Source organism: Arachis ipaensis, chromosome B8 (genome assembly GCF_059453495.1).
Source record: "Arachis ipaensis isolate K30076 ecotype BB chromosome B8, ASM5945349v1, whole genome shotgun sequence".
Lineage (NCBI taxonomy): Eukaryota > Viridiplantae > Streptophyta > Magnoliopsida > Fabales > Fabaceae > Arachis > Arachis ipaensis.
The window spans coordinates 17342968-17357430 of record NC_142443.1 but is presented as its reverse complement, the minus strand read 5'-3'; the positions used below and the strand labels follow the sequence as shown (position 1 = coordinate 17357430).

The 14463-nt window shown below is 30.9% G+C and overlaps 1 protein-coding gene, 1 long non-coding RNA gene and 1 pseudogene across 2 annotated transcripts; all 3 read left to right on the top strand.

Moving 5' to 3' along the window:
- The first annotated feature begins 2080 nt into the window (after positions 1-2080).
- Positions 2081-3589, top strand: LOC148547335 (uncharacterized; annotated as a pseudogene).
- A 673-nt stretch (positions 3590-4262) lies between these two features.
- LOC110265401 (uncharacterized) lies at positions 4263-6287 on the top strand. The gene is made up of 3 exons (XM_088497557.1): positions 4263-4460; positions 5436-5543; positions 5640-6287. Exons 1-3 carry the CDS (start codon positions 4263-4265, stop codon positions 6285-6287), a joined length of 954 nt encoding a protein of 317 aa, XP_088353683.1.
- Positions 6288-11175: 4888 nt separating this feature from the next.
- On the top strand, positions 11176-14093 carry LOC107614182 (uncharacterized). Its single transcript, XR_002352016.2, has 2 exons — positions 11176-11807; positions 13989-14093. It is a non-coding gene; the product is annotated as an uncharacterized LOC107614182 (long non-coding RNA).
- Positions 14094-14463: the final 370 nt, after the last annotated feature.

Genomic DNA, 14463 nt, shown 5'->3' with positions numbered 1-14463 from the left:
GAATAAAACAGAATAAGGAAAGAAAGGGTGGCTGCCAGAATTCTAGGAGGAATAGAAAGATCAAAGAACAAGTGGAGAACAGAAGAGAGTGTTGTTCTACAAGGAAAGTATTTGTATAATATAATCATATGATTGATTAATCTTTGTGTGAAAAGAATCAGAGTGTTCCATTCTGGCTTAAGTGATTGTTTGTTGAAAAAAATATATCCTTATTAATGATTATATTATACAACTTGTGTAAAAGAAAGAGAGTTTCACATTTATACCGTAAAAGGGATAAGCAATAAATCCATGGAGAAGAATTCAACTATATATCATATTTATACAGTTGGTATACTTAATGTTTTCCCTTGATTGGTCCAATGACATTCCATGAGTTTTTTTTTTTGTTAAGCAGGGCATGAAAATGAATCCTCCATATATTAATTAATCGTATAATATAAATAGAATCTTGTTATTTGTTATTTATTTATTATTATTTTAATAATACAATACTATCTTCTGTTATTATATATATGTCTATGTCTATAATCACTTCCCAAGCAAACTAATCAAACCCCCATATCTTTTAAGTGGGTGTTTACTTTTTAACCGATTATTCCATTGAGTGTGGCTTAAGTCACATGCCTTCAAAGATTATGCACTTTCTCATCATTTTTTTGATATATTTGCCATGGATGAGTGATCCATTATTTAGTGGGGCTATCATCACAGGACACAGATCATAGATTTATCTATTTATAATTATGGATCAGTGATTTTAAAGCTAATATATTATTATTTGGCAATCACTAATCAGCAATCTGATTATGCAAACAGTAATCACTCTCCTTCCCTTTTGAAGTAACTAGTTATAGTGAATAATCATGTTTGCATTAACTAATTATGGGGAAAAAAAAGAATTCAATTAATTGAACCCAAAATCATAAATTTCTCTCAGGTTCTTTCAGACAGTAAGATCAAGACTAATTGGACAGAGTTGTTGCTAGGCCTCACAAAATTTCTGATGTAATTATGTGCTGTCATACTCATATAACATTATCACAAACCTATATGGCACATTTTTTGACATAGGCAAAATGACAGGCATTTCATAATTTGCTTTCAATACAGTTCTTTGATTGCTTCTCTAAGGTGCTCAACTGTATCTCATTTTGGTTTTCAACTACTTTATAAAGTCATCCCACGTCAAATTACTTGTATATTTCTGAATAATATTCAATTTGTATGTTTGCTTCATGAAGATATACAATTATTTATCCTTGAAACTAGCAGGAAATTTAGAGTTATATCTAGAGTTATATCTATAGATTGCAATGATTCCCTATTCCTAACTATATATTTTGATTTTCTAACAACAACATATACATTTGAAGCAGCTTTCTTAAAAGATTCCCTCTCTCTCTGGTGCTGCAAAGTTAGGGTTTCTTATGACCAGGTACACTACCCTTTTCATTTCTTCAATTATTGCTTGCTGTAATTTCAGCTCAGGTATTAGCAATTGCCAACTTCTGCTTATTCTTCATGTGTTGATTTTGCAATTTGTTATGATATTCGGTTACTGATTAAGCATTTTGTTACTAGCTGATTCTGTTTTCTGGTTTAGCTTCTTGGAGCTTAGTTAGTTTTCTGCTTCTTTGTGAAGTATGAGAAATCATCAATATTGAAAGAATATTCAGTTTTCTGCTACCGAACTCAAGATTCTGATATACTCTTTTGCAATATTTGATATTTCTATGCAGCATTTCATAGTGGGAATTGTAGTGGTGTGGGTCAATAGAATCTTTTGATCAAAGAAACAATAGTGGAGTATTTGGTTCTTCAGCATATACACTATCACAAAGTATTGGTAGAGTTTAAGACTCCCAAAAAAGGTATTCAAGGTTTAACCTTCTACTTTTTTATTTATTATGCATGCTTATCTATACTTACTTATGTATGCTTGTTTGTGTAAACCATTCATAGTGAAAGTATAAATTATATTGATGATAAGATTTATTTGTTGTGGTTTCTCGTTGAATAAAAAAATTAAAAAGTGAATATTATCCCTTTGATATGTAGGAAATTAAATTCATTAATAATGGAAAACCATAACCGAAGTTGGATGTATGATAGAACATATGATCAGAGGCGGGGTCTTAAACCCAGTTTTATTAAAGGGGTAAATGAATTTGTGGATGTGTGTACTAGAACTCATGAATTTTCAGAGGAGATTTAGTTAGGTGTCCATGTGCCAGATGTCAATGTGGGACGTTTAAACAGTTGATCGACATTAAGATTGATCTATATACTCATGGGTTTAAACCTAATTATTGGGTTTGGACAGAGCATGGAGAAGAGATACCCACAGAGAATCAGATTAGGATAGAAGAAGATATTGAAAGTAGCTCTGAATTAGGTGGTGTTACATGGGAAGAAAATTTTGATCGTTATCATGAGATGGTTGTTGATGCTTTGCAACCTGAGTTTCACATGTACATGCAACCAACAGTGGAGGAACCAAATCGAGATGCCAAGAGATTTTATGACCTCTTAGATTCAGTTAGTAAACCCTTGTGGGAAAATTGTATCCATTCACGATTGTCACTTGCTAGTAGGATGCTGGGTATAAAATCAGAGGGAAACCAATCTCAGGGATCTTTTGACCAGTGGGCAACTTTGTTTAGAGAAATGCAAACAACTCCAAATGAAATTCCTGCTAATTACTATGAAGCTAAGAAAATTGTTTCCCAACTTGGGTTTAAGGAGGTTAAGATAGATTGTTGTGTCAATGGTTGTATGATATATTACAAAGAGGACAAAGATCTTAGACAATGTAAATTTTGTGGGGAGCAGAGATTTAAGCCTAGGAAGGGAAAAAATAAAGAGGTGTCATATAAAAGAATGCATTATTTGCCATTGATTCCAAGGCTACAAAGGTTGTATGCATCAATGAGTACTGCCCCTCATATGTTGTGGCATCACCAAAATCGCAGAAATGACGACGTGATGACACATCCTTCCCATGGTGAAGCATGGAAACATTTTGATACCAACCATCCTCATTTTGCAAGTGAACCGCGTAATGTTAGACTTGGACTTTGTTCTGATGGGTTTTCTCCTAATGTTCATTTTAGCACACTGTACTCTTGTTGGCCTGTTATAGTTACCCCTTATAACCTTCCACCTCATATGTGTATGAAAGACCCTTTTTTATTCCTAACGTGCATCATACCCGGAAAAGAAAATCTCAAAGCAAAAATTGATGTTTATCTTCAACCATTGATAGATGAACTTAAAGAGTTATGGGATGAAGGCGTCCTAACATACGACATTCATAGCAAGAGGAATTTTCAGTTAAAGGCTGCATTAATGTGGACAATTAACGATTTTCCTGCTTATGGAATGTTATCTGGTTGGAGTACGGGGGGGAAGATTAGCGTGTCCAGTATGCATGGAGGATACCAAGGCCTTTTGGTTAGATTATGGCGGAAAGAATTCATGGTTTGACTGTCACAGGAGATATTTACCTGAAGGTCATCCTTATAGGCGTAATAAAGTTGGTTTTAAGAAGAATGTTGAGGAGGATGAAGGACCTCCTAGCTATTAGCCTTTTGCTTTAAATTTTATGAATAGCATGTCTCATTTTTACTAAGTAATATGTCATTATCATTTTTTTGGTTTTTGATGTAGTTGGCACCCACCTAAGCTTGGATTGAAGCGTATTTCTCAGGTTTTTAAGGAAAACTACAACAAGCCTTGGCTGAGTTTTGATGAGGCAGATGATGATATTCGGAAAATATGGTGGACTGAGTGGAGGGTAAATTTTATCTACCTTGTTTTACTGTGTTAATGAACTCTCTTCTACTTCATTTGATTATTAAAGCCTAATATTGTTGAAGTTTACCCCTGCTGCCATCCATGTGCAAACCTTTGATTTGAATTTAAATCTTCACAAACATCAAACATGACACCCATTGGATTCTCGACAATAGTACTATTAAACTAATTTTATCTAAACCTCATTATTGTTTTTCGTTTTATCCTAATATTTTACATAATTTTGCTATTAGAGAGAATTCTGATATCTTTAGATTATTATTACTTGTTAAACTCAGCATTACTTGTTATTTATTTATCAGCAAAATAAATTTGTATATGTTCAGAGGCTAAATTTTATTCCAATGATTTTTTTAAAATAGAAATGCTTTGACATTATTGATACGGAAGAGGATGATATCTATCAAGCTTGGAGGTTTAGGGCTGCCAAGCGCTTGAGAGGTATGCTCCATGCCATTCGCAAAAAAGGTGCCCGTCCATATTGGATCCCACTAGAAGTTCTTGGTGAATTGATGAGACGTTGGAACACTGATGCCTATAGACAATTACAGGCGAGAAATACAGCTGCCAGGAAATCGACTCGAGGTACTTCTCTTCACACTGCAGGAGGCACCACCTTTCCAGAAGCGAGGTTACGCTTAGTAAGTTGCTTATAGAATTTGTAACTTATATTTATATTATACAGAATTTGAATATAAATTGATAAAATAAATAATATGTATTTGCATGCACTATACATAGAAAGGACACAGTATATGGATCATCATCACACTTCATGCTGATATCATCAAGCTGCTATTTTCCAAATATACAAAGATGAGAGCTTTTTGTTTTGCTAGCAAGCACAGTGGGAAGTGGGAACTGCACATAACATATCTCCCATCCCACACATGAAAACAAAGCAATCATCAATTATTTCTTTGGAAGAGGGAGTTTAACTGATTTCCTTGGCCCATTTGCTGGACCCCACATTATTTATTTATTTATATAATTAATCAATTATTAAATCTTGCAGGAGAAAGAAACAAGTACATTAAATATTTAACAATGAACTACTACTTTGCTTATAACTTTTCCAACCATTAATCTTGGTTTTCTTCTGATTTAGTAAGTCAGCACCGAGCAATAATATTTATTCCATTAAAGTAGACATCATTATTTTGTCTCTGATGACTAAGCCAAGGTTTTCTAACTCCAATTATGATCATGCTTCATAGTTAATTATTATGCTTATGCATGTAAGAGTGTTACTTAATTACTGTATGCAGTCTTCTAAGTAAGTCATTATCTATTTATCTTGTGCTTCATGAATTGCAAGACATGATGTTGGGGCCATTGAAGGGTACCTAAGTACCTTTTTTTTTGTTATGGCATAATGACCAATTTGGATTATTACTGAAGTAGACATATGCTCTATAAGTTGGTACCAAAAGAGAGTGAAATCTGGTTGTGCTTTGGTAAGCCTTAATCAATAGAGAGTGAAATCTATTCTTAATAATGATCTTGATCTAGTTTCTTCTTGAATTGATGCAAACTGCTGAGTTTTATTTTCTGCTTAATCAATTGCTTAGTACAATACATCCCATATTACATGATAATTTGGTTACATTATGTAGAATCATTCGCTTGGAAGACAATCACGTATGGATGAGTTTTTTGAGCACACTCATACTCGCAAAGAGGATAGGACTCAATGGGTTGATGAACACTCCCGAAAGACAAAGGTAACTTACCTTTATTAATTGTAACTATTTTGTTATCTAATTATTATACATTATTAATACTTATAGTAGTTTATCAATAATTTCTCCTCATTGTAGGATATATTTCAAGAGCGTATGTTTCAGGCTGACCAAGAGCGGCAGGCTGCTATAGAGGCTGGTGTAATTGATCCACCGCCTGTCTCTGAGGAAAGCATATGGATTGAGACAGTGGGTGGAAAACGAAGAGGTAGGGTATATGGCATGGGTGAGGTAAGGGACTCTTCCATGGTGCGGCCTCGAGTTGATGGGCCAACCACGACCACCAGCGCTGATGTTTTGGATCTTAGAGAACGAATCATAATACTCAATAGGGAAGTTGAACAACATGCCACTAAATATAGAGAGCTTGAAGACCGCTACCAAAGGGAGAAAAGAGAGTGGCAACAGACTGTTGAATCCTTGCGTGAGGATCTCAACACCAGTAACTCACAGATGGATCAATTTAGTCATCAGTTGAGCAGTTTGACTGAGTATGTGAGAGTCATGGGTCCTAGTAGTTCTGGATCACGTGTTCCCCCACCTCCTCCTTTTACTTTCCCAAGCTCTCAGAAAAGCACAGCCCCAGCCCCAGTCCCAACCCCAACCCCAGGTAGAAAACTTCCACCTATTCTGCAGCGACCAGGACAACCACAGAGTTCTCAAAGGGAGGATGATTCTGACGACGATTTTGATGACTCAGATGATTATTTAGACGAGTATGAGTAGGTTATTTAATTACTTTACTTTGAATATTTTGTATTATTAGTAGATTGCAATTTAAACGAATATAAGTCTAAGTTTAGTTATTTATCTTGTCTTGAGTCTTTATGTTAGAGGGTTATTTATTATTTTGATAAGTTTGTAAACTCATTATCTAATATTTAGTATAAATTTTATTTTTATATTTAAAAGTTTATTTGTCTTGTTATCTAATATTCTGTTTAAATTTTATTTTATATTTAAAAGTTTATTTATATTAACGGTTTACTATTTTTCAAATAGAAAAAAAAATTAAAACATATAACTATTAAAATCGACAGCAATGTTGTCGATTTTATTCAAGCTTATATCGACGGCTTTAGCGTCGATTTTATTAAACATATTATAGACAACAATGATGTTGATTTTATTAAGTTAAATATCGACGGTAACAGTGTCGATTTTATTAAACATATTATAGACAGTAGTGTTGTTGATTTTATTAAGTTAAATATCGACAAAAAGGCTGTCGATTTTATTAAATCAATTATCGACAGAGAGGACGTCGATTTTAAATAATAATATCGACGGCAATGTTGTCGATTTTATTAAGAATGTAAAATTCTCACACCCATATTACAGACGGAATGGACGTCGATTTTATTAGATTATTATCGACGGCTATGAAAGCCGTCGATTTTATTAGCATTTTAAAAAATCGACAGGCTTTATAGCGACCAACTGCGCCGTTTATTTTGCCGTCGAATTTCAATATTATCGACGGCTAAGCCGTCGATTTGGCCGTCGATTTTAACGACGTTTCTTGTAGTGGTTGACAATCTGAACTTGAATAATTCATTATCTTCAAAACGATTTCAGAGCTTGATTTCAAAAACGAACGTAGAGAACAAAGAAAATCGAGAAAAACGAAAAAAGAGAACGCAGAGAGAAACGTACGAAAATGACGAAAGAGAACGCATGAAAACGAAGGGAAAAAAATGCAGAGATGGAAGATCGAAAACGGTGAAAAAGAAAAGGAAATCCGTTCGAAAAAGGCAGTTATATATTCACACGTTGATTAAAAAATTGGTTACATTAGTTGGCGCGTGAGGTAAATTATATTTAAAAGATTTGTAAGGACTTATATGAAAAAATTGCTTGAATGTGAAGAATTATTGTTATTTAAAATATACTTAGTTCTCTATTCTTTTTTAAAATTGCTAGCATGAACTTCAAACTTTTTTATTTAGCTCATAAATTGTAATTAAAAGCAAAATGCATGTTGTCATATATATTAATAATTAGAAGTTGTAAGGACATATTTTCATGTTTTTGTTTTTATTGTTTGTCAATTTAGTCAGCGCTAATTCGTAGTTATAATATCACAACCTCTTCTTTTCATTTTTATTTTGCATATCAATTTTACTATTTAAAATTGTTTGAAAAATATAATTTAAATAATATATGAATAATAAATAAATGATTCAGTAAGTATATTAATTACAGTTATACAACTTATCTAACTGAGCTCTTGGATTTGATTTGTTTCTAGTTTGAGCAACAAAGGGTTCATGTTGCTTAGCTTCCACAGTTGAATGTTGCATGAAGCAATGTAACATTTTACAAGAAGAGGCCTATAAACTCATTCATAAGGAAATTGAACAGTTTTGAAAGGATATAAACGAAGTATGTCTCACGACAAAGAATATCCCATAGTCAATGCTTGATTCTGTTCTTCATCATTTGGCACACATAATTGATTTTACGTCTATGCACACGTTGAGGATGAATACACTATGGAGAATTACTGAAAGATTACTTGGTTGCACTACTCTTGGATCCCATTAGTATTTAGCAATTAATTTATACAAAAAGACGAGGGAGTAGTTGGTGCGGAATTACTACTTGTATTATATTCCAAGTTTTTGTGTGTAGAACAGTAAAAGTTGATTGCAACGTGTTGTTAATCCTGTATTAATTATGCATCATTACTTTTTCGTTTTGTGCATGGTAAATTGGTAATAGCTTTCGTTTAGTTATACATACATAACGTGCATTCTATAATGATTATAATGATGATGATGATAATAGTTATAAAACTTTAACAATATTTACAAAATATAGCCAAAACTAAGGTTATATATTTTTTCTATTTGATAACTCTTATAAATCTGGAAAAACTAAAAAAAAAAATTGATCAAATTATAAAGTGTAACTACCATAATCATGTTTAATTTAAAGACTAGTGTCTAAAATCCACGAATAAAATCTAATGGTGCATTTGGTTTTGAGAAACAAAATAAGACATTGGGAATAAATTATAAAAGATAAGATACAAAAATTAATATTTTTGTATTTTATTTAAGAATAAACTAAGTATAAAAAAATAAATAAATTATGAAAGTCTAATTTACTCTCACTTGTTTTCTTTACAAAAAATTTAAAATGAAAAATATAATAATAAAAATATAATTATGTAAAATTGGTAAAAATAATAAAAAAATAAAAAAACAAATAATTGTATTTTTTATTGATATCTTTGTACTTTTTACTGAAAGAAAAAATACAAAATACTAATTCAGTATACAATATTTATATCCATTATCTTTCATATGGCAAACGTAAATGCAGTATAATTAATTTAAATTGAGCTCCACCACATATGAGAGAGCAACACTAGTACTTCTTTGTGCTGTTAAAAAATAGTTAGAAGTTAGAACAGAACAACTTCTTTTTTAAGGTTTCTCATTATAAAAAAAATATTTAATTGTTCCCATTTTTTTTATCACATTTGTGTTACTGTGCCGATTATTCTACGTATATTAGATATTACAAAAATAAAAAAATTTGTTATCAGTTTTAAAAATAATTTTAATACAATAGTAATATAAGAAATTTTATATAATTATATAATCAAATTTATATATTTAGATCATTTTTAAAATAATAAATTAAAAATTAATATTTTTTTTGGGATAATATATCGCATAAAGATAATAGAAAAATCGTTAAATAATTTAATATATTTAATTAAATTATTATATGATCACTATATTTTTATGTAATACTCAACCTCTATAAAAACTTTTATATGAACAAAATTTGAATTTTTTTTAAAAAAAAATAGTTAGTTTTGCACAACATTGGCAAATTCAAATGAGGTGGAATTCAGATTGGGTGGAAGTTTCATATTCTTATTTTTATGCTATGGAGTATGGATTGCATTAAGGAAGGATTTATTACATTGGTTGGCAAGATTTAGACGTAAGTCTAAGTCAAATCAAATTATATTTTAATTAAAATAAAAAAATACACAAACTAAATTATAAATTTAAATGGTGTATGAATCGGTAGTTGTAGCATGTTTAAGAAAAATGATTAAGTTAAAAGTACTATAATGTTAAGAACTAACATTCATGTAGGATTTGTGGACGCTTATTTTCGAGAACTAACAATTATGTGGGGTTTGTCAGTTTGTGGGTCTATAATCTGACTACTTTTGGAAGGCTCAATCAGTATGTGAGCACTTAATGAAGTTGGCCCTGTATATATTCATTTGATTGATATGAATTGTATCAAATACAAAAAGTTGACACCTAAAAAAAATGACTTCTAAATTTGTATGTTCTGTTATTTTTTTCATTTTTCTTATTCTGAATTATAAGATATGAATTTAAATTTATATAGATTTTATAGATATTTTTTTAATTACATAAATTTTATTTATCCTACAAATAATATATATATAATAATTATGTGTTTTTGTTTATCATTTATAATTAAACTATAATTATTGTGTATAAAAAATCAATGTCAATATAAATTAATTTTTTAATTTTTTTATATTTGGACATATATATTAAAAGAAAAATAAAAATAAGAATAATTTAAAGAGTGACCCTCTTTATGTTTTCTCTTCTCAAGTTCAGTTGGACAAGAGAAACCAACAAAATACACCGGCTCCCAATGGTTTGCTGTCTGGACATGAACAGAGAGAACTGTGCAATTGCTTGTGGAATTGGCTTTGTTGCGGCATCTCCAAGGACGACGAAAATTAATAACTAAATAAAAAAATCAGCAAAAAATCGAACTGTTTTAACTATTAATTTATTAATTTAATAATTCACTCGGTATTTATTAATTTAATAATTCACTCGGTTGACTGTAATTTAATTGAAATAATCGTTTTATAAATAAAATATAAATAAATACATTAAAATATAATTATAATCTAATATATTTATCATGTAATAAAAACGGCCACTTCTTTATGTTGTAGAATTCTTAAAGAAAAAAAAAAGGAGCTTCTTATATTAACATTTGTAACAAAATTTTACTATGACTATATTTATGTATGTGTATTTTCTTTTTAGCAGTCTGATTTTAATAATATTGTTAAATTAAATCTTTTCTTTTATTTTTGTTCTATTTTTTTTATTTGTAGTAATTTTTTCAAAAGCTAAAACTGAATTAGACCAGTTTGAGTAACCAACTTAATTAAGTGTTTTTGATAAAATAATTTAAATAATAAATAATTCTGTTAAAAATAACTTATAAATAAGTTATTTTGTGTTTGAATTTTTAACTCTAAAAGTACTTATTTTATAGAAATGTGATGAAAAGTAGAAGTATTATGAGAGAAATCATTTTTTTTAACTTCTCTATAAACTCCTAAATAGCTTCTTAAAAAGTTACAATTTAATTTTAAAAATTACACCAGACATTAATACTACTACTTTTCATAAGTCAAAAATTAAAAAAAAGTTATTTCTAAAGTTTCCAAACGGTCCCTCATTACACCAAAAAAAGTCTCTTTTTTTATCTGTTTAATATATATGTTTTAGACTTTTAGTTCTCTTTATGCTGCTATTGCTATATGTTGTTCTTTCAATTTCTGTTGTTTAAAATTTTGGCCCAAAGTAAAAAAAAAAAAAAACAATTACTCAAAATAATTTGATCTAGAAGCTTTTTGACTTCTATACCATAGCATTGGCCAAAAAGTAACTCATTCGTCTCTTCTCCCCCAGCCCCTTTCTCCCTTTCTTTCTTTCATTCAGAAACAAATTGAGCCAAAAAAAAAAATATCCTAGCCTCACCACCGCCGCAAGCAGTGGCACATCGCCGCCGTCCGTCGCACTCAAAGCCGCCGTCCGTCCGTCCGTCCATCCATCTAGCTTCCCTCGTTCTCCAAGTCTCCAACCCCTGTTCGCTTTCACCGATCGCAACTTCTTCCTCGAGGTGGGCTCGGTGTCCGTCGTCTTCCTCTGCTAGCCGTTGTCTGGTAGCCGTCGCTGCGCCGAGGAGGACGACCTTGAACTTCCGCCGCCGCCGCCATCGCCGTCGTCTTCTGAACGATATGTCTGTTCGATCTTCGCCCTTGGAAGCTGGTTCATCGGTCGTCAGCGGTGAAGTGAAGAAGAAGGAATAACAGTGGTCGTCGTCTGGTCTTCATCTGCAAGCCTTTGTCTTCATCTGCTCGCCTTTGTCTGATCGCCGTCGCGCTCAACTGCTATCCGTCATTGTCTGCCCAGACTGCAAAGATCGAAGGTCAGTGCTCAAAGGAAGGTTTAAGGTTTTTAATTTTCATTCAATTTATGCAGGAGTTTTTTATTTTTGCAAAGAAGACATAGTAAAGATAACTTGTTCCTAAAATCCCGAAAACTGACTTGCGTCCCCTCTCATAATTTAACCAATGGCATGAGAAGCAAATTCAACCACAATTTAGAGAGAAGCATGATCAACAATTATATCAATTACAACAATTAAATTTTTCGTTTCCATTATAGACAAATAAAAAGATTGTCTTGTATCAAGAAATTATGTTGTTTGAGCAAGATATAATCGAATTGTATATGAATTATAAATTAATTTAAATAGAGATTAGATTATATACCTGATTTTGCTCTTCGATTTAAGTTAGATCGTATATATCTAATTATATATCTATTGTATTGAAGTGATGATTAACACTCAAACAGTAAAAAATTTAAATATAGTCACGTTTTGGAGTATAAAGAAATGTGATAACTATAGTATTTATAGTCACAATCTTATCAACTCATTTGCACTATGCTAGGGTTCTTTGTCTACAAAATCCAAGTCCAAAAATCCAAGTTCAAATATTACAGTTACTTAGTATATTAGCCGAACAAAATAAATCTTAATTTACAAAGAATATATGTGATAAAATGGTAAAATTTTATCTTGAGATGTGTTTGGATAAAATATTTTAAAAATTAATCACATTCTAGAGTATAGAGAAATGTGATAACTAACAGTATTTATAGTCTTGATCTTATCAACTCACTTGGGCTATTCTGGGGTTTGTTGTCTACTATACAAAGTCCAAATCCAAATATTGTAGTTTACATAGTATATTAGCCAAACAAAATAAATGTTAATTTGCAAAGAATACCTGCGATAGAATGGTAAAATTTTATCTTAAGATGCGTTTGGATAGAATGTTTTAAAAATAGCAAGTGAGTTGATGAGATCGAGACTATAAATACGGTTAATTATTACATTTTTCTATATTTCAGAATATAATTAATTTTTAAAATTACATTTTTCTATATTTCAGAATATAATTAATTTTTAAAATATTCTATCAAAACACATCTTAAGATAAAATTTTACCATTCTATCACGGGTATTCTTTGCAAATTAAGATTTATTTCGTTCGGCTAATACACTATGTAAGCTACAATATTTGGACTTGGATTTTTGGGCTACAACGAACCCTAGAATAGGTCAAGTGAGTTGATGAGATTGAGATTATAAGACAACAAACCCTAGAATAGCGCAATTGAGTTGATGAGATCAAGACTATACTGTTAGTTATCACATTTCTCTATACTCTAGAATGTGATTAATTCTTAAAACATTCTGTCCAAACACATCTTAAAATAAAATTTTACCATTTTATCACCGATATTCTTTGTAAATTAAGATTTATTTTGTTCGATTAATATACTATGTAAACGGTAATATTTGGACTTGGGTTTTTGGGCTTAGGTTTTGTGGACAAAGAATCATAAAATAGTGCACATGAGTTGATAAGATCGAGACTATAAATACTATAGTTATCACATTTCTTTATACTCCAGAACGTGGCCGTATTTGAATTTTTTCACTTGAGTATTAATCGTCACTTCAACACAATAGATATATAATTAGATATACGACCTAACTTAGCTAGAATCGAGTTCATTTTAATCAATTCAGAAGAGCAAAATTAGGTATATAATCTAATATCTATTTAATTTGATTATATCTGGCTCAAACAACATGATTTCTTGATATATAGCAATCTTTTTATTTGTCTATAATGGAAGGTTAATGAGAAATTTAATTGTTATAATTGATATAATTGTTGCTCATGCTTAAAGATAGAAGATTTTATTTGTTCTCTCTAATTTGTGGTTGAATTTATTTCTCATATGATTGGTTAAATTATGAAAGGGAAAGCAAATCGGTTTTTGGGATTTTAGGAACAAGTTATCTTTAAACAATGTCTTCTTTTGTAAAAATAAAAAAACTCCTGCATAAATTGAATGAAAAATTAAAAACCTTAAGATCTGTTTGGTTTCTCTATTGATTTACAGTCTTCTTTGGGCTTGTTCTTCATTTTCTTTAATGCTCTGTTCCAAAGCGAGAACGAAGGTTTAGAATTCTACTAGTGCTACTCAGATTGTTTTTTATTTTGAATGTTTTTGTTCTTCGGTTTAGGATTCTGCTACTGCTAGTGCCAGATTGAATTGTTGAATGATTAACTCTGCTTTCTGCTGCTGTGCTTGTTCAGAAATCAAACCTTCTTCGTGCTTGTTCTTCAAACGTCATTGCTCGTCATATTTTTTGCCCACTACTAGTGCTAGTGTTCACTGCTAGTGTTTTGTGTTTTTTTGGCTCACTGCTTGATGATAAAGATTAAATCTGTTACTGGCTTACTAGCTTGTTCTTGCTTGTTCTAGGTTGATTAACTCTGTTATTGGCCTACAGATTGATGATAAATTGATAGTGACAAATTGTTGAATGATTACTGATAAATTGTTGAATGGTTATTGATTATTGATATTGATACATTATATTGATTATTGACTGATTATTGATTAGCTCACTGTTATTGTGCTGTATTGTACTCTTTTGTGTCTTCTTCACTACTGTGCTGTGTATTTTTGTGCTCTGTTCCTTTTTTTTTTTTGTG